The sequence below is a fragment of the Ictalurus punctatus genome, unplaced genomic scaffold (assembly GCF_001660625.3).
Source record: "Ictalurus punctatus breed USDA103 unplaced genomic scaffold, Coco_2.0 tig00004965, whole genome shotgun sequence".
Taxonomy (NCBI): domain Eukaryota; kingdom Metazoa; phylum Chordata; class Actinopteri; order Siluriformes; family Ictaluridae; genus Ictalurus; species Ictalurus punctatus.
The window spans coordinates 162,449-183,861 of NW_026521104.1; the positions used below are offsets into that span (position 1 = coordinate 162,449).

A 21,413-nucleotide genomic window follows, 5' to 3' on the forward strand; every position below is an offset into this window, starting at 1 on the left:
GTGACAGTGCTCTGGTGTGTGTGGGACCTCGTCGTTGGCGTGCCAGAGGAGGAGAGAGGAGGCAGATGGAGATGCGTATCCTGTGTCACGAAGCGCAGGAGATCCTACCTGATGGCACCACCATGGTGCTCGCTGCCTTTGTCCAACGCTCTACGGTCATGTCCAAGAACCGCAAAAGACCCCCTCACAATCCAGGCAAGGTTATGGTTTACAGTATGCAAGTCAAGTAATTGGATAGGTTTGAGTAGCCAGTGTGCTTATTTCTGAAGGATACATGTGTGTTACAGAGAGCTGTGATCCCCTCTTCATGCACCCTGACCTGTCCTTTGGTACCCGTACCGGCAGCTGTGGCCACATCATGCACTCTCACTGCTGGCAGAGGTGAGGAGTTGGGCAAAATGTTACTTCTAGACAGCCTTCTACTTAATCCCAAATAAAAAGTTTTGCTGCTTTCAAATGTTTGTGGATATAGGCAATAGAATCAGCAGCTAACAGTAAATAGTTTGTCTAGAAAATAATATGACCTCTATATGAGCAATAACAATAAATTAGCTAATATTAATCAATCAGTCGGGATGTTTTGTGACCGAAAAGTCAAAAATCTAATTTGTGATGTACAGGAAAGTCTTCATGGATGTGTGGTGATCGATAAGATGTAGATCCAAATTGGATGTGTTTGGCTTAAATATGCGATCTGCAGATATATATATATATATATATATATATATATATATATATATATATATATATAATTTGTCCCAATACAGTGAGCTGATCATCGACACAAAGCATGAAACAAAGCTTGCTATGTGCACTTGACTATTTTTCACTGTCTTAGATCAAGCCAGTGTTACTTTCAAAGTCTGTAAACTTATTGTGCCTCATGGGGAAGCAAAGAACGTTAACCTGATCTGACCTTAGGAGTAAGTGCAGTTCAATTAAATTTTATTTGTACAGCGCTTTTTACAATAGACATTGTCTCAAAGCAGCTTTACAGAAATATCAACACGGTATACAGATATTAAAGGTGTGAATTTATCCCAACTGAGCAAGCCACTGAGTGGCGACGGTGGCAAGGAAAAACTCCCTAAGATGTTTTAAGAGGAAGAAACCTTGAGAGGAACCCGACTCAGAAGGGAACCCATCCTCATCTGGGTAACAACAGTTAGTGTGGAAAAAGTTCATTATGGATTCATATGAAGTCTGTATGGCCTTAGGAGCAGCCATAGAGTATCAAAAGCTAAAGAAATCAGGTGATTGAACTTGTTATATATATACATCAGAATATATCCACTGGACATTATTAAAGTATAATGAGGTGGGGGTCAGAGTGCAGGCTGCTGTGTTAATGCACCCCTGAGCTGAGAGGTGTGTATCATTGAGCTTATGTGTGTTTGTGTCTGGTTTATTTGCAGGTCTTTGAATATCAATGATGCAAACAGGGAGGAGAAATATAACAGGTATTTACATACCAGTCAGTATGTGTGTGTGTGTGTGTGTGTGTGTGTGTGTCTCTGCACCACTTAACTCCTGTCTCCCATTTTTACTGCATTTGTAAAACTGGAGACACTGCAGGGGGAAACCACTCAAACCCTCTAGTGTGTGAATCTCCCAGAGCTTACACATTCAAACTCAAACTACACAAGCACTACAAACGTGTGTGTGTGATTGTATTTGTGTAACAAATACAGTAACAGTAAACCGTTTTTGTGTTGATCTTGATGTATGTTTTGGATCACTGTCCTGCTGGAAGATCCAACCACGGCCCATTTGAAGCTTTCTGTCAGAGGCAGTCAGGTTTTCATTTAATATCTGTTGATATTTGATAGTCCATTACGCCATGTATCCTTTCTCTGTCACTTTGGGGTGGTAGTTACATCCATCGACTTGGATAAGCAAGTTACAAGCCATCGATAAGGGAAACCAGAGATCAAGATACATCTCAGGTTTTATTTATCTATTTTCATTTATTTATTTTAAGAACTCACTTTTTACATTCCTTCTAATAAGTCGCCTAAATGCATTCTTAAGTTCATTCTGCTTAAGGCACTCCACAAAAGCTTAGTGGAGTAGTACTCCAGCTACCCAGGAGTAGTTGATTAAAAACAGTCGAGAGTATTTGTTTATAAAACTAATTGTTGAAGCCCTAAAAAGAGCAGTGTTCCTGTGGACCTCAGGGGAAGCAGTAAGGAGCTCTGTTCATTTGAGAACTTTAAGAAAAGTAACCTGGGTGAAGCTCTTGATGAATCTGGGAGATGTTGAGTATGTGCAAAAAATTTAAATATAACATTTAAAAAGTTTAAGATTTCACAGCATATTTGTGTGTGTGTTATTTCAGTATTAATGTTCTTGTTATTATTTAAAAACTTTTTTAAAAAAACAAAACAAACAAACACATGTGCCAGGTGTCACGTATCAGGAAGCTCTGGACTCCACTTCCCATCAGCCACTGCACTGCACTACGTCACATGACCACCTGCACCTAATTCACGTTTTGGTAATGAGCACTCGTGTGTGTGTGTGTGTGTGTGTGTGTGTGTGTGTGTGTGTGTGTGTGTGTGTGTGTGTATATATAGCCATTGTCTGCACTGATTCACAGTCTTTCGTTGTCTTAGACTTTCGTGTTCCCGTGTTTTGTTTCATGCCACAGTATTTTGCCTAGTTGTCTTAGTTTTGTTCTTTGATTGTTTAAATAAATGTTATATACTGCAATTGCTTCTGGCTCAACCTTGAATTGTGACAGAACGAAAGACCAACAATCAGAAGCAGCAGATCGCCAAGATGGATATCTGGGGCGTCAGGATGCCACCAATGTTAGTGGAGTACTTTGCCACGTTGCGCCAACAGTCGGAAGATTACCAAGCTGCGCTACGAAAGCAGCAGGATGCCAGGAATTACCTGGGCTTCAACTTACCGCCTATGTTCATGCAGGACTACGCCATGCTACGCCAACAGGAGGAGGAGTCCAGGTACAAGGGGGAGTTTGTGTTCAGTACAGAGACCCAGCCCGGGACCGACAGGGTGACCTCAGAGCTCGAACCTGAGCTCCACGAGGTGGGCTCACCTGCCGAGCTCCAGCAAAGGGTCAGCGGGGAGGCACTAGCACCAGGCTTTGATGTCCGAGTCCCAGTCAAGTCTCAAGTCCCTAAGGTCCCAGCCAAGCCTCGCGTCCCTGAGGTCCAAATCAAGCCTCGCGTCCCTGAGTTCACGTTCAGGCCTACTGACCCAAATGACCAAATGCCGCTCACGCCCAGCCAAGCTCCGCTCACGCCACAGTCCGCCGACACGCACCGCCAAGCTCCGCTCTCGCCACAGTCCGCCGACACGCACCGCCAAGCTCCGCTCACGCCACAGTCCGCCGACACGCACAGCCAAGCTCCGCCCACGCCACAGTCCGCCGACACGCACAGCCAAGCTCCGCCCATGCCCCAGTCCGCCGACACGGCCAGCCAAGCTCTGCCCATGCCCAAGGTTCACATAGTGACCTCAGAGCCTCAGCCTCCCCGTTCAGCTGAGGTCGTCGCTCAGACTCCCCGTTCAGCTGAGGTCATCGCTCAGACTCCCCGTTCAGCTGAGGTCGTCGCTCAACCCGCCTGCTCCATGGCAACTAGTGTTCCCCCCTTCTGCTTCGAGGAGACCCACGCTCCTCTCCCTGGCCGCACGGGGGACTTCTCTCGGCCTTCCAGTTCAGCTGGGGACGTCGCGCCGCTTTCATGCTCTGCCAAGGAAATATCTCAGCCTCCCTGTGCCATTGTAGAAGCCGCCCGGCCTCCTGATTTTGCGGGGGACATTTTCTCCAGGGAGCCAGGACCACCAGATGGAGGACGTATAATTTTGGGCGCTCCGGGAGTAGCGCCCTTGGGGGAGGGTTCTGTCACGTATCAGGAAGCTCTGGACTCCACTTCCCATCAGCCACTGCACTGCACTACATGTCACATGACCACCTGCATCTGATTCACGTTTTGGTTAATGAGCACTCGTGTATATATAGCCATTGTCTGCACTGATTCACTGTCTTTTGTTGTATTAGACTACCATGTTACATGTTTTGTTTCATGCCACAGTATTTTGCCTAGTTGTCGTAGTGTCTATGTTTTGTTGTTTGTTCATATAATAAATGTTATATATCTGTGATTGCTTCCGAACCCATCCTTGATTCGTGACACCAGGGTGTACAAACATTTTTTTTTTTTTTCTTCCTGGTCGCGTATTTAAAATTCTTACTTGAACCGGTACATCTATACGATATATTTTCGTCATGTGTGTGCTTGTGTGTGTATTTGCACATGTATGTGCACGTGTGTGTTTTCCTACTATAGGTGTTTAAGAACTCTTTGATCCACCAGAGGACGGGTGATAAGAACCCATGTCGGTACTTCTCTAAGCAGGAGCTGAAGGAGCTTTTCACACTGGAGGACACGTACTCGTCCTCCATTCGGCTGCGGCTGCAGCTGCAGTCGCTCCACTCGTCTGCGTGCCGCTCCGACCCTGAGCTGCAGTGCCACATCTCCTCTCTGAAGGGCATGAATGTGTTTGGCGTGTCCCGTCATGACTTGCTGTTCTCTAATGAGGATACTCTGCAGGACGAGGACAAATATGGTCACAATTTGGCCCATATCTGTTCAGCAGTGCTATATCTAGGCCATATGTGACGGATAATACCAACATGTGGCCCAAACGTACTTGCTATTTGGGATGTCTGGTTGGAGTGTGAAAATTTTAGATGCTGGATTGACAGTTATATTATTAAATAACAATATGAACAGCAAGATTATTAATTGGAGTAGCATAAGTAATGAAAATAGCAAATGTTAATATTCATAAATACAGGTAATGGGATTTAGTGTTAATAGTGCAAGAGTAAGTGTAAATATGAATCTGAAACAGATGTGGCTGTTCATCTCAGTGCTTTAATTGAAGAAAAAGTCAAAAAAATGTAGCCATGTTGTATAACATACATAAAGGGCAAGCAGGCGGAGCTTGTGTCCCCAAACATGATCAGTGCTTGCTTTGATGTACAAAACTCCTCATATGGCATAGAGCACGCACCATACAGCATTCCTCAAATCTAGGCCTAATTCTAAACCACTTTAGCTGGAAGACCCACCCACACACTGTGTGTGTCAGTGACTGTGTCTGTATGGTTGGATGATGATGCAGGTGTGTGTGTGTGTCAGTGACTCAGGTGTCTGTACAGTAAGCTGATGAGCAGTTGTATCTCACTGTCTCCAGTGTTAATGTCAGTGGCCTTCAGAAAAAAGTCCAGTGCTTCCTGTTTCCTCCCTTCAGACAAACACTGTTTCCCAGAATGCACCAGTGAATCAAACGATTCCTCTTGATGTGTGACATCATTTGGACTCTGCACTTCAGTGGCTGCACACTGATGCACAACTTCACTAGAGGCCAGTTGAACGTCAGTGAAGCTTTTTACCATCACCTTCCTCTTCCTCCTCGCACTCAACCATGTGTTCACTAGGCTCTGGCCCGTCCTCTGGCTCCTCCCACTCCTCTCATTTTTCCTCTTTCGTCTCTGGTTCCTCTTCCTCCTCCATATCCTGCAGCTGTGACTGTACTCATGAGCGTGTGCCAGTGTACACCTCAGAGCTCTGGACTCGAAACTTTACATTCTGAAACCCTGTAAGACTTACCCTGTGTGTGTGTGTGTCTGTCTGTCTGTCTGTCTGTCTGTGTAGTCACTTCTTCCATAAGGCATGTGTTGAGCCATGGCTGATGGATCACAGGACCTGCCCGATGTACGTGTGTCATCCTCAAATCCCTCAGAGTAGAGGTGAGGTGTGTGCGTAAATGGATTCATGAGAGTTTCTCATCTCTCTAGAGACGGATGTTGAGGAGCAGCACATGTAGACGGTCACTTCTGCTTTGCATTCGTTTCCCAGCAGCACTGAGTACTTTCACACACACTGTGACTCAGTCTCCAGCATACACCCCAACTCCGAGTCTCTCACACAGCGATGCTGCCTTTTCTGGATATGAATCTCTGCATGCAACAGAGCAGCTGGGTCCTGCTGACCACACACAGTGTGTGTGTGTGTGTGTGTGTGTGCACTTCTCACCTTCGTGTGTTTCAGCCTGCCTTGCTGAATTCCAGAAGCTGCTGCTAATAAGCTAGTTTGTTCACTGTGTGTGTGGGGGGGGTATTATTTTGGAAGCACACACCTGTATTTGGACTAAACATACTAGCATGACCACAAAAAGATTCAAGATTGTGGCTCAATTGACGAGAGGCCATAAGGTCTGTGAGAACGCTGATATTCTTGTCCTGGGTTCGATGGAAACATGGTGTCAGGACGTGCGCTGGTCTGTCAATACAGTTCCCTCTGAAGCCCAGGATTTGTTTTTACTATACACTGAAGACATTTGGGTTTGAGATATGTCGGTCATTTTTAGGACATTCCAAACATGTTCCAATATTTTCGATCATTTGAAAAATGGGTAGGTTTAAACACAAGGTGCCATATTTTAAGTTGTTTGACCATAATTTAATTTCCTAATATTTACATCTAAATTTGTTAATCAACTATTCATCATTTGATCTCAAGCCCAAATGTTTCCCGTATATAGCAAACCAAAAATAATTGCCCTTGCTGTTCTAATACTTTTCTCCATCTAATGGGAATAGCTCAGCAGTGGTGTTCTTCACAGTGGCTGACAGTTTTTGGTCTTGGTCTTGTCACTGAGTTGACCTGTGGAGATCCAGGGCAGGTTTCATGGTGATTTTCTCTGGCAGGTGGGGCATCTTCAAGTTACTTGGTTACAGTCATATTTCTATAGCACTTTTCTAGACACTCAAAGTGCTTTACACTGGGAGGAGACCACTAGTGTGTATCCTCCACCTGGATGATGGGACAGCGGTCATAGTGCTCCAGAACTCCCACCACAAACAAGCTATTACTGGAGAGGAGAGAGTGATGTAGCCAATTCAGAGATGGGGATTATTAGGGGGTGATTGAGAAGGCCAATGAGGAAATTTGGGCAGGACACTGGGGTTATACCCCTACTCTTTTTTTTATTTTATTTTATTTTATTTTTATTTATGTTTTATATTTTTAATGACCACAGAGAGTCAGGACCTCAGTTTAATGTCTCATCCAAAAGACGGTGCTGTTTATACAGTAGTGTCCCCGTCACTATATTGGGGCATTAGACCCCACACAGACCACAGGGTGAGCCCCCCCTGCTGGTCTCACTATTACCACTTCCATCAGCAAGCTTAGTTTTCCCCAGGAGGTCTCCCAGTACTGGCCAGGCTCAACCCTGCTTATCTTCAGTGGGACGCCAGGCAAGAGCTGTAGGGAGAGATGGCTCTGGTTATGTATTTCTGCATTCAGTGATGGACTGGGAACCTGTTTTCTCGTAGCTGCCCTAACTGTTTAGGAGGGCATGCTCCTCAGTGCAGAGGTACGCTTCCATATGGAGGCTCTATTCAATGGCTGTACCCTGTGCTGTGATTGGCTTGCAGGTTTGGAGGCAGTGTGTTTGAAGTGCCACTGCACTACGATAAGCCTTTGAGAGTGAAACTCGCAGCTAGGAGACCAGTAAAACACACTGTGACTGTAAACACACACACACACACACACATGCGTACATGTTCACATACACTATACATACATTTACAGTCACAGGTTTGGATTTAAAAATGCATTTTATTTCATTTCTGTGTGTGAGTTAATGAATGACCTCATGCTGTGGTTAATGGGAGGAAAATCTCTCTTCTCTTTTATCTCTGGGGTGTGTGTACTGGAGAAACACATAGTTCACCAGCTCCCTCTGCTGGACATGTTGCATTACCTCTCTCTTTCTCGCACACACAGTCAGTATATACTGAATTTGCCATGTGACAGGTGTTCCTGGTTCAGTATGGGTGGAGCTTATGTGAATTTTTTTTCAACTTAATCATGTGACATCCATTAGCTTTTCTTTCCACTTGTTCAGCTTGATCATCTATTTAATGCTGTATAGCGACTGCTGGGTAGGTAACGTTAATGTTCGCTATGTTAACTAGTGCTGTGGGTAGGTGACGGGCTAGCACAGCTGATATTACTAAACTATTATACTGTTTAATTATAGGCAGGCTTTTATGCCCACAAATACTAAATAAATAAAAACAGAAGCTAGTGGTGATGTTATACAGTTCAGATTATACTTAAGCTCCGCCCTCACTGACTCAGACACGCCTGTCAATTGGCACAAAAAGCTTGCTATTTAAAAAAAAAAAAAAAATCTTAAAATTATTCTAATTTTACTAACTATTTTACAAAATATCAAAATGTGTCCTTTTATGTGTGTGTGTGCTTCACAATGTGGCCTTATTGGTATCTTCTGTACTCTATGAACTACTGATCTGAACTGTTAAATAAGAGGTGTAATTTTAATCAAATTATAGTGATATGAAAATGCAAACTGTAAATAAAGTCTCTTTTTATCATGAATGTGTGTGTCCACTTGGTCCCTTGGCATGAGCGGGGATATTTATCTAGAGTATCAGTTACTATACGAAGTCTGTAGTAACAGCATTTCTCTGAAGATGATTTAATGGAGCTTGTGTTTAGAGTGTAACTTGTACTTTAGTTTTCTTCATTTTCCCAAAATTTAACACCAGATACTTCACAGTACACGAATACCACATGGAGATACAAACTTTATAGTTGACGTGAGGGTAACACTGTTTACACAAGGGTAACAGGCTTGACACTGAGGTAACACTGGTTACACAAGGGTAACAGGCTTGACACTGAGGTAACAGGGTTTACGACCTTTAAGTGTAGAGATCTGATTAATTTTATGTACATATGCGTGTTCATGGATAAAAAAACGTACTGTCGTGTCTGCTCAACTTTTTTTTGATGAGGGATATGCAAATTGAATTTAAATTCACTAGTCTTACTTAAATTTCCTATATTAACTTGTAGATTTTAATTATAAATATATTTTCTAATTATTATAGTCTCTATTGTATCACTGGAACAATGGCCCATATACACTCAGCTAATCATGTGACAGCAGCACTGTACATGAAATCATGCAGCTACAGGTCAATAGCTTTATTAATGTTCACATCAAACATGTATTATTGTGTATGGGGAGGACCGGGTGGGTGTGAGACCCAGTTTCTGTCCCAATTTCTGTCCCAGTCTGGCCCGGCTCCTTCAGGAACTACTTTATCTGATGTGTATATCAGCTGCTTATTTCTTCTTGGCCTTTACACACAGTAAAGGTTTACTGTGCTGCAGTTCTACATGTCTTTATACTTTTGACCATTAGGGGGTCTCCAATGTAAACCCTTGAGAAATTAAACATTTTCAACACATCTGTAATAAAGCTGCAACTTTTGGGGTTTTGAGGGGTTTTTTTTTTGGAGAGTTTTTTCAGGTTTGGAGGGTTTGAGGGGTTTTTGGACTGTTTTGGCGGGTTTTGGGGGTTTTGAGTTTTTTAGCATTTCGGAGGGTTTCAGAGGTTTTCTGAGTTTTTTTTAGGGTTTTGTAGGGCATTGGAGTGTGATGATCATGGTGACAATGTTGACGATGTTGATGACGACGATGATCATGATGACGATGATGGTGACTATGATGATGATGACAATAGATGATGACTATGACCATGATGATGACAATGATGATGACGATGAAGATAATGATGACGGCGACGATGATGATGATAACGATGGTGATGATGATGACAATGACGATGATATGGCGGCGATGATGGTGACGATGATGATGATGATGATGATTACGATGATGGTGACGACGATGATGGTGATTATGATTACGATGATCAGAACGATTATGATTATGATGATGGTGACGACGATGATGACTGTGACTATGATGATGACGGCAATGAGGGTGACAATGATGGCAATGATGACAATGACGATGATTATGAGGAAGATGATGGTGATGGTGATAATGATGGTGATGATGGTGATGATCTGAAGTCTTTATTTTCTCCTACAGCGTGTATGAAGCAGTGCTGCACAGAGCAGATGACGGAATGTCTGGACTGGATTATGGCTGAATGTAAGAATTTCTATTCAAAATTTCTGCAGAGTATGGCGATCTCCTTCATACAGAAGTCAGATGGTTGAGTAGGAGTAAGGTACTTCACCGTTTTATTTCCTTGGTGAGTGAAATTACGGCTTTAATGGAACTGGGGGGGGGACGACACTAACCTGTTGTCTGATGGCTGCTTGATCTTGCATTCTTGGCTGATGTGACAGAGAAACTGAATCAGCTCAATCTTCAGTTACAAGGTAAAGACAAAACCATATGTGATATGATCAGTGCTGTGAAGGTATTTAAAGCAAAACTGTCATTTTACCTTCAGCAATTGAAAAACAAAAGATTGCAACACTTCCCGTCATTGGTAAAGATAGAAAGAAAGCCATGCAAATGCGACCTCCTGTCCAGGCTTGGGCAGGAATCTGAGGAAAGGTTCAGTGATTTTGAAAATCTTGAGATATGTGTGGCATTTGTTGCCAAGTCTTTCATGGAGATAGACATGGATCACATTTCAAAGCAGATGGCTGAACAAAAGTTTAACTATGTGCTCTTCTCATCAGCAGACCATAGGCAACAGCTAAAGGGTGTTTCTGTTGTGGTTTCTGTAGTGTAGTGGTTATCACGTTTGCTTCACACGCAAAAGGTCCCTGGTTCGAGACTGGGCAGAAACAAGCTAGCAATTTTGAACTTTGCTTTAATAACTGACCGGTTGTCATCACCGTAGGATCAGGTCCTCTAGGAACAGCCGGAAAGCGAGACCTTGGACAGAGCAGATTTCCTTCTTTTGTGCCTTTGTAGCAAAGCAGTTAACATTTGCTTACAAAATGAAAGGGAGTCTCTGGTTTTCTACAGAAAGTGGAAGCCTGGCTCTTTTGTTGCTCAGTAAGACTCTGTGCGTGACTGGAAAATTTTCCATAAAGTACTGGTCGCCAAGTTCACCTATCAGCGAGAGGTCTACGCCCAAAAAAGGCTGGGAGCGGTTTCCCTTCCATTGAGCTTTTGGTGCAAGGCAGATAACAGCTGCTTGCAAAATCACAGGCAGTCTCTGCTTTTCCACTGAATGTGGGAGCCTGGCTCTTTCCTTCAACAAGAAGACAAGAGTAATGATGCGCTTGATTCGAGGGTTAGGGGTAGACATGGCCAGGGAAGAAGAGAAACAATACAGAGCAGCAAGTAGTTACACAGACTCCTGAATGTTCTCAATAACCATACATTTCATGTAAACATCAACCAGAAAAACTGAAAATATATGTACACACTGTATTTCACAAGAATTAACAATGGTCAAGTCCATCAATAACGCAAATGTCCAAGTCTGTTAAGTTCAGTACCCCAACTAAACTTTCTAAATCTCACGGTTCGGTCCCCATTTGGGCGCCACTCTGTAGCGTGGTACCTTATGGGGTTTGGACGCCAGACAGTTCAAATTAACAGTCATTTATAACTTATAATTTGGACATCACTCAGAATAAGGCTACTCAATTCTTACAAAATAAGTTTATTATTATTTATGCAATAAACATAAGAAAATACAGATCGTTTCAGTCATAGAAACCTAAATAATGAAAACCAAAAAGTTCCCCTACGTGGCATTAATAAACGCACCCATAAGGAAACAAGGCTCTATTCATAAAAGAAAATTTTCACACACAAAAGGCAGAAAATTACACATTTAACCCCAAAATAATTCTTAACCAAAACAAAAAAGTTGTTCACTTTAAAAGTTGCACTTCAATGGCGGTGATTTAGGCGTACGGGAGTTCGTGAACCCGAAAGCATGGGAAAGAGCAGTCAGATTCCGCTTAACACTCGGAGTTCTTTACAGACAGTAACATCCAACGATTTAAACATACTGGTTCTCCACAAAAGTATTAAAGAAAGGATCTCAAACCTGTGATGTGCCTCCGAACCCTCAAAACTCCGCTCGCTCGTTTATTCACCTTGGCAGAATATTCCCGAAGTGTTCGCCAGCCTCCTGAATCAATATCCACAAGGTTATAATCCACAGTAAGAGCATTAGCATGGTCCTTGGCAAACACACACCATCAGTTCCGCCATTCTCACCTGGCTTTCATTTCCGCGTCCCGCTTTCTCTCACCTAGTCACCTGTTCTTTTTATTGCTTCCTAAGACCCCACCCTTCTCTTCATCTCTTTTTTTACTTCCGTTAATTAAAACACCATGGAATGGACTCCGCTTCTGTGTCAATAAATGGTAAAATGGTAAATGGCGCACTTATATAGCACTTTACAGTGTGTCTCATTCACCCATTCACACCAATGGTAGCAGAGCTGCCATGCAAGGCGCTAACTTGCCATCGGGAGCAACTTGGGGTTCAGTGTCTTGCCCAAGGACACTTCAGCATGTGGAGTCCTGCTGGCCGGGAATCAAACAGCCAACCCTACGATTAGTGGACAACCCGCTCTACCACCTGATCCACAGCCGCCCCTGTCACTGTGCAGCTATCTGTTACAAATGAATGGGAAAATATCCTTGGCATCCATGCAATTCAAGGATGTTGTAATTGGTAAGTTGTGATGTCAAAAGTATCTGTACCAAGTTGATACTAAAATTTTAAAAAGAATGATACGATAAGTTTTTTTTTCAGTATCGGCTGTACCAAGTATTCTTCTGCTTTCTGATTGACTTTCTTTTGTAGGTATTAATTAACCGTGATTTCCACTCAGCCATCTTACTGGAATTTGTGTAGGTTAGGAATAAGACTGAGGATGGAGTTGTACAGTTTTGTAGTGTGTATCGTTTGTAAATATTGTTAACTTCTTTACCATAGCCATGCTGAGGGAGGCGTTGACTAAATTAGAGATGGTGCTGGACCAACAAACCACTGAGATTGCTTCAACTACAGGTGTTCCAAGTGCAGTCTTTGGATATTTATGAAGATTTACTGCCCTGCAAGATCTTCCTCAACTGCGTAGTCTGGAGCGAAGGATGCAACAGAGCCCAGATTACAAGCAAAAACTGGTGAGAATTTTTTTACTTTTTTTGTTAACAATTGCTTGCACAATTACACAGCTACTGAGAGTGTTTGTTTTCTCAAGGTGACACACTCGTACTCATTCAACACCACTTTGATATGAGGGAACAGTTATGACCTAATCTTTGGTAGAGGAGCAAAACATGGAAAGCACACAGGGCAGGGTAACTGCAGGAGTAGTGAGAAGCACTGACACAGTTGACAAGGCAATACATGCTTATTAATTATTTATATTTTATATTATATTATTGTTTTAAAAATCATCCGTTTCGGGTAAACTGGTTGGCGCTTATTGACAGGGCGGATGTGCTCGACTGCACCTGGCGCATACTGAAGAGGGTGATTGCTAACTCCCTGGCAAAGAACCTCAGTTGGAGGGGAGTCGATGGAAAGACTTCACTGGCCACTCTCAAACTTGGAGAGGTCATGATTGGTAAGTATATCTGTTTACATACAGAATTAGCTGTCTCTCTCAGATGATATGTAAGGGGTAATCCACAGCTAGATGTGCATTAAACGATTTTAGTGCATGATGTGGAGGAGAAGAACCACTCGTTCAAATCGTCACCTAGCCATGGATTACCCCGCTTATACCATGGTCTTTCCACAATTAATAAAGTTAAAGCTGTCATTGATTTTAGAAGCACAAACTTTGATTAGAAGTTTAAAATGACAGTTAATTTCTATTAGTTAGGTCGTTAGATCTGGAATTTTGCCCGATATAAATCAGACACAGAGATAAAGTAGTGTGATGAGATTACATTTATTTGAATGAATTGACAGATATCCATTAGAGACAGAGAGATTAATCATGTATGAATTTCCTGCATCATGTGCCTCTCAGCAGTCAGTCAGTGAGTTTACATGGACCACAATAATCCACTGTTAACCCGATTAAGACGATACTTTGATTAAGAAACTACCATGTAAACAGCAATTTTTAATTACCTTAATATGATTAAAGTCATTACTGGAAGTAAGCACTAATCGAATTAAGACATGTAGTACTCCTGTTTTAGTCGCATTATCAACGTGTATTACAGACATGTAAACACCTGAATCACATTATTAACGTCGTGTGAGTTTTCACCACATTTTGCGACAGGACACGTACACACATGGCAGTGCTCAACATTTTACGGCGAACAAGAGAGCACAGCTGCGTCCCAATCCGCATACTTGCCTACTATAGGCCTGTAGTGGGGAAAATACATCTATCTCGGCTACTATATAGACGCTAAGTGCACGGTTTGGGATGCAGTTCACGGCTTCAAGCAGTTGTCTATTTGCACGTACAGCATGACAAAAAAATAACTGCGCTTAAAGCGTTCATAAAAAAATTAAATAAAAACACCCAAAACTGTATACTATACCATAACAAAGACGAACTGTATGTTGATATGTGAAATTCTGGAGGGACGTCGGACGGCGTGGCGCTACGCAGGTAAACACCTTATTCACGTTATTATCTTACTCAGAGTAAGGTCAATAATTAGATTACTGCTGTCCATGTAAACATAGTCAGTGTTGCGCAGCAGTAGTGTAGTAAAACTGAGAGTTGAATTACTTCACAAACAGTGATGGTAACACCTCATTGCTGAGAAATATAATGTAACTTTTTACCAGCAAAGTTATTTTTTTTGTTGCAGACAAAGTTGCAGACAGGGCCGGCAAGAAGTGTCTGTGTGTACGAATGTGTGTTCACGATGTCTCTGTATGCTCAAGTGTCTGTGCGTGTGTGTGTGTTTGTGTGTGCATGTAGGCTGCGCATTGATTTAGAAATGCTCACAGTGATCAAACTGACTGGAACTACCTGTGCAATAAACGGTTATAATGCACACCTTCCAGCCATTCAGAATCCAATATTCACACTGACCATGGTATAAACGTAATTAATGCTTAGGATTCATAATAAGCTTACGATATGCATTGCTTTCTTCCAATGTTCATAGAAACCTCTTCACGGCTAAAGCTGCAGAGATGGAGGTTGAGGGGACCATGAAGAGGTGGCTCCAGCTGGCATCAGATCGAGAGTGCGGGCGCAAGAGAAGACTTTTGAAAACTTTTGCAAAAAGAAGGTATTTAGAGTGTTTTAACTGTGGACTCTTTGTTAATTTGTTAAAATGTACATATTGTAGTCTATTTTTGATTGTTTATAAAAGTCCTTGCTGTTTTTAAATGGTTGAATTTGTTTTTGTGTGTGTGTGTGTGTGTGTGTGTGTGTGTGTGTGTGTGTGTGTGTGTGTGTGTGTGTGTGTGTGTGTGTTGGTAGCTGGGTGGGTATACAGTTGCGGTCGGAAGTTTACATACCACTTGCAGTATCTACAAAATCTTAATACTCTTTACAAAATAAGATTGATCATAAAAATCCTAAGTTTCTAATTTAGTACCGCCATGAATAAGCTATTTCACATAATTCAATTCAATTCAATTTTATTTGTATAGCGCTTTTTACAATAGACATTGTCTCAAAGCAGCTTTACAGAAATATCAACATGGTATACAGATATTAAAGGTGCGAATTTATCCCAACTGAGCAAGCCACTGAGTGGCGACGGTGGCAAGAAAAAACTCCCTAAGATGTTTTAAGAGGAAGAAACCTTGAGAGGAACCCGACTCAGAAAGGAACCCATCCTCATCTGGGTAACAACAGATATTGTGAAAGAGTTCATTATGGATTTATATGAAGTCTGTATGGCGTTAAGAGCAGCCGTAGTCCCAGCAGTCTGGAATTAAAGAAGATTTGAGCTCCATCCAGAGGCAGAAAGGATCTGGATCTCTAGTATCTCCATAAATTCGTGTGGGGCTCGGCGAAAGGAGAGAGGGAGAAAAAATATAATTATGACTGCGAAGTAGTAGAACAGAATCTAGTCAGGGTAGGCTTGAGTAAACAAATACGTTTTAAGCTTAGACTTAAACGCTGAGACTGTGTCTGAGTCCCGAACACTAATAGGAAGACTGTTCCATAACTGTGGGGCTCTATAAGAGAAAGCTCTTCCCCCTGCTGTAGCCTTCACTATTCGAGGTACCGGTCAGATAGCCTGCATCTTTTGATCTAAGTAGGCGTGGCGGATCATATAAAACCAAAAGGTCGCTTAGATATTGTGGCGCGAGACCATTTAGTGCTTTATAGGTTAATAAAAGTATTTTATAATTAATGCGAGATTTTACTGGGAGCCAATGCAGTATTGATAATATCGGGGTGATATGGTCGTATCTTCTAGTTCTAGTTAGGACTCTAGCAGCTGCATTCTGGACTAATTGGAGCTTATTTATATTCCTACTGGAACATCCAGACAGTATGGCAGTATGGCATAACAGATGTTTACATATAGTCCACAAGATAATAGCTGAATTAATCAAAATTACCCCATTCAAAAGTTTACACACGTTTGATTCTTAATATTGTGTGACGTTACCTGAATGATCCAGGACTCTTTTTATGTGTTATGATAGTTGTTCATGAGTCCCTTGTTTGTCCTGAGCAGTTAAACTGCCCACTGTTCTTCAGAAAAATCCTCCAGGTCCTTCACATACTTTGCTTTTCCTGCATATTTTAGCCCTTTCCAGTAGAGGTTATATGATGTTCCGATCCATCTTTTCACACTGAGGACAACCGAGGGACTCGTACACGACTATTCCAAAAGGTGCAAACATTCACTGATGCTCAAGAAGGTAACAGCATGCATTAAGAGCCTGGCTGTAAACGTTGTAAACAGAATGATCATGTAAATTTTTTTGTCTTCTGGGATACTTCTTCTATGCTGTATTAACCATCTTTCTGTAATAAACCTTTTTCACCTCAGAGGACAAGTCTGCAAGTGTTGTCTAATTTCACAACTAATCACAACTCAGTTTTTACTTTTTTTTATTTTATTTTTAAGAAAATAATTAAAATTCAATAACCTTTTGACTGTATGAGGTACCCGTAAATGAGAAAAAACATAGTACTACTTTCATAAAATGTCATGTGCAGCTTGATGGTAATTATAGTAATGTATAGTAATTCTGAGTCTTGAACAGTAAACTCTCAAGTGTCATTGTCATGTCACAGCAAACCAGCGAGTCCGTTTCCCAGAATGCACCTCAGACTACAAACATGGCAAACACAAACTACAACGCCAAACCAACACACCGACATTGTTAACAGAATACTAATCAGACAAACCTGTTACCAATGAACCTACTACATTAGAGAAGGAAATACTGGATGTGAAGTGCAGTAGTGCTAGTGTGTGTGAATAGACTGTCAGTTTAGATACTGACCCAGAACACTATTAACATGCAGTGCTTTCTTGGGGTGGTGATGAAGTTGGAGTTGAACCGGTAAGAAAGATATTAGAGAGAGGCTTCTTTACACTCCTGAGGATGTTCAATTAGAACCTGCACCAAACTCACCTGATTCAAATCATCAGCTAATTAAGCGGCCTGCACGAGCTGAGGTGGGTGCTTTAAAGCAGATAAAACACTAAATGTGTTAGATAAGAGTTCAGAGCCTGTGTTCTAGACACATGATTTAGAGTGGAGACTTAGGCTTAGACCTTAGGCTTTGGAGTTATTCTGATTATAGGTTTCAGTGAGGAAGTGACTGAAGTTAAGGAGAGGAACTGTAAATAAAGTTATAGTCTTTCTGAGTAAACAGAATAAGGCTATATTATTGTTACCGGGGGAAAAAAAAGAAACTCAGTTGCTTTTGCAATAAAAAGACTTAAAGTCGAGGGTCCCTGTAAGTATCTACGGAGAGAGAGAGGAGTAGTGAACCATTGACATCATGTACAGCGTTAGCATGAAGGTGTGATTGACAGTTTTTAGAAATCACTTCCTAATCCTATGCTAAGATGAATACTACTAGGCTACTACTCTAGTAATAATAATAACAATAAGGAGAAGAAGAAGAAAGATAGATTAAAGGGTGAGGAGTAAAATCAGTATAAAGTGGGGCTGTTTTGTCTTCAGCAATAATATCTAGTGCTAATAAGTAATTTGTCAACAACATTGTATATATCTAGTGCCTGGTAATCAACCTCCTCACCTGGTGAGAGGACAGTCCACTCATCCTGACATTTCACACAGTATGAATAATAATGATAATAAAAGGAAGTAAAGCTAAATGAATGTTTTAACTGAGAGTAATACTTTGTACCCATATTTCCAATTGTATAGTAGATTGCACACAGTTTTTGCTTGTTACGTTTAGACCCGAGGGGATTGCAAACTTCAAAATCACCATCGTCATTGCACCATCGCAAATGCTGAGGATCATCAGCCATAGTCCGTTGTAATACAGTGTCTTTATGCTTTTGGTAAATATGACATCTAAAGGACTCATACTTTGAAAAGGTCCTCTGACAGTCATTAAGACCACAAGTTATTGAAAAATTTGCCTCGTGCATGAATGAGACCAATGTGCTGGATTAATTTGACAATCGTTCTCCGAGAGCATTTAGGACAACAGAATAGACGAGGCATTTTTGGCAGATATTACTGTAAGAGGTTGATTACTCTGGTAACTGGAGTAGGTAGAGGCTTGTCACCATCCACAGTAAGTTTCAAAACATATTGCTGAAGAAAAATCAGTGTTCTTCAAATGAGATGGATATGTTGAATTGAAGACAAAATAAGCACAAAATGAAGCAAGAGCCCTTTCATCCACACCGCTAGCCCAGCAGATCTCTATACCATCGACTTTGATGACTGCAGTGACTCTTCTTGTAAACACAGTTTTGCAGTCAGTGACTTCTGGTACTTGCAGGTGGTAACAGCAGACTTTCTATGCCAGCGACCCGCCTTTGAGCCTCAGCTTCATTAACTGTTTTTTAAAGGATTGGGTTTTTTTCACTGTAGAAGTTCACTACAACTGTAGAAGTTGTAGAATAAATTCCCCATGAACAACACTGACTGGAGCACATGCCAATTAAGTTGATGGACTATTAGCAAGTTATTGTCATCCATTCATATAAATCCAACAATTATGTTTTTCACTATTTAGCTGTCTTTTTACTTTAAGGATCTAATAAACTGCATATATGAAATGATTCTATTTACAAGTATCATGTTTGTGATTTTAGGTTATTCGTCAAATAGTACAGCTTCTGACCATTAAATCAAAACAGACTTGTGATTTGATGACATAATGCTTATTTATTTAGAAACAGAAGTACCTAAATACAAACATGCTAAATACTTTATATTTTTATATATAAATAACCAGGTGAAAAAGAAGACAACCTTCCAATTGTGAAACTGGTTATTAAAGCCCTTAATTAAGTGTATTGTCCATGCAGTGTGCACAGATGTCCTTCTCATATAGGGATAAAATGTTCCGCTGGTCCTTTAAAAAGCAGGAATGTGAGTTCCCTTTCTGCCCAGGAGTATCGCGAGAGTTCACCTGCGAGCAGCGCGAGTTACAACGCGATGCAGGTGCTTCTTATGAAGTGTGAGAACCGGGAAGTTCTTGTGCATGAAGCAAGACTTTAAGTTTAAAATCACAATGGAGCCACTGAGCAGTGAGACTAAGCGTACTCGTCAGGCTTACAGCTGAAGACCACACATCTGTGGTGAAGTTCATCGCGGAGTGGTTATGAAGAAGCTCGTGAATATGATCTGTCATACGGTTGTATAACTCCGGTAAGCAGACGAATGTGAAATAACGCCGACACGGTAAAGTGTCGCGAGGCTCAAGGTGTTTTTCCAGTCGCTGAAATCCCATGTCCTTCACTGCAGAGCATGGTTGATCATCATGCGCCATAAACTCCAATACTTTCTGAGTAATTTCTAGAGTTTTTGTGCTGTCGGATTATCAGATATTTTTAAATTATGGATAGATGAAAAATAGCATTTCGGTATCGGCTGATACATCGGTGCATCTCTAGTTAAAACCAAGAATATAATGGGTAATTGCATATTTCATTTTAATTGGCCCCCCCTTTTTTACTGAAGCAGCCTTATATGGTCTTGCATGTGTACAAATATTAGGAGGAGGAGGAAAGAGGAGAGTGAGAAGTTTGCGACGAGGATGGGATTCGAACCCACGCGTGCAGAGCACAACGGATTAGCAGTCCATCGCCTTAACCTCTCGGCCACCTCGTCCGAGGCCCGCCCCCTTCAACGAAAACTATGCAAATGAGGGTTTCATGTTCGCCGACTAGATGACTGCTTCTCAAATAGATTTGATTCAAGTCTTGAGGTATGAGCTGTGCCGTCATATAAACTGAAGGGTGACGATGCGGCGAGACGGCCCAAAGGTCTCACAGAACGGGACAATTCCATAGTCGAGCCGTCGCAATGCAATCCGATCCTTGGGCGGCTAGGTACCGACTACCTATGGACTGCCCGTCTCGGCGAGTTAAATTTCTTTGGAAAATGTCACTTTTACCCGTGACCCTGAGTAGGATTACGCGGTATAGAAGATGGATGGATGGAAATGTAACTTTCATCCCTACCTGGATATACACAACGACCGTGGAAAAGGGGGGCATGAATTGCGACGTACGTGAGGCAGCATGCTACGTGGTGTATAGCATGGAAGAAAAACCTGCGTAAAGCCTTTGGAGACGAGACATCACCCACCATAAGCTAGCTACCCTGGCAGCGGTGGGACTTGAACCCACGCCCCCGAAGAGACTGGAGCCTAAATCCAGCGCCTTGGACCACTCGGCCACGCTACCCCCAGGCCGGCGGGGTGGTAAACCCGTTCGTGGTAAGAAGGTGACCGGGTCATTCCGCCGGACAACAAGAAATCTGGCATGGGCGCGACAAATGGGCTGTTGTGAGACTCAAGTGCCTTACGCTTAACCGGCTCTGGCGGAGACATCTAACCATTTCCAGCTGAAGACAGAGCTAAGGCGTGGTCTTTTGGACGCGATTCGTCTAGGCTTAAGACCCCATGGTCCACGGTCACATCGGTAGTGTTTGCGGAAGAGCTCTCCTGCCATGACCTTACATCCCACTTACGGTGGTGCTTGAAAGTTTGTGAACCCTTTAGAGCTTTCTGTACATCTTCATTACCGGGACCTAAAGCATCGTAAGATTTTCACACAAGTATCAAAAGTAGATAAAGAGAACCTAATTAAAGAAACCAGACAAAAATATTACACCTTGGTCAGTTATTTATTGATGAAAATGATCCAATATTGCATACCTGTGAGTGGCAAAAGTATGTGAACCTTTGCTTTCAGTATCTGGTGTGACCTCGGTGTGCAGCAGCAACTGCAAAACAAACGTTTCCGGTAACTGTTGATCAGTCCTGCACGTCAGCTTGGAGGAATTTTAGCCCATCCCTCATTACAGTACAGTTTCATCTCTAGGATGTATGTGGGTGGGTGGGTGGGTTTCCTCACATGAGCTGCTTGCTTCAGGTCCTTCCGCAGCATTTCTATTGGATCAAGGTCAGGACCT

At 42.1% G+C, this 21,413-nt stretch overlaps 1 protein-coding gene and 2 non-coding genes across 8 annotated transcripts; 1 reads left to right on the forward strand and 2 right to left on the reverse strand.

The window, feature by feature from the left end:
* Positions 1–269: 269 nt before the first annotated feature.
* Positions 270–4,134, forward strand: LOC128631135 (uncharacterized). Of its 6 annotated transcripts, none has more exons than XM_053679252.1 (4): positions 270–381; positions 1,416–1,460; positions 2,744–3,546; positions 3,577–4,134. In XM_053679252.1, exons 2-4 carry the CDS (start codon positions 1,430–1,432, stop codon positions 3,952–3,954), a joined length of 1,212 nt encoding a protein of 403 aa, XP_053535227.1. In that variant the 5' UTR covers positions 270–381; positions 1,416–1,429; the 3' UTR covers positions 3,955–4,134. The 6 variants fall into 6 exon arrangements, with proteins under 6 accessions (XP_053535227.1, XP_053535225.1, XP_053535228.1 ...); XM_053679253.1 differs by adding an exon at positions 2,406–2,497 and having other exon boundaries at positions 306–381; positions 2,744–4,134; XM_053679250.1 differs by having other exon boundaries at positions 2,744–4,134.
* A 15,889-nt stretch (positions 4,135–20,023) lies between these two features.
* Positions 20,024–20,105, reverse strand: trnas-gcu (transfer RNA serine (anticodon GCU)). Its single transcript has one exon. It is a non-coding gene; the product is annotated as a tRNA-Ser (tRNA).
* A 496-nt stretch (positions 20,106–20,601) lies between these two features.
* trnal-uag (transfer RNA leucine (anticodon UAG)) lies at positions 20,602–20,683 on the reverse strand. Its single transcript has one exon. It is a non-coding gene; the product is annotated as a tRNA-Leu (tRNA).
* Positions 20,684–21,413: the final 730 nt, after the last annotated feature.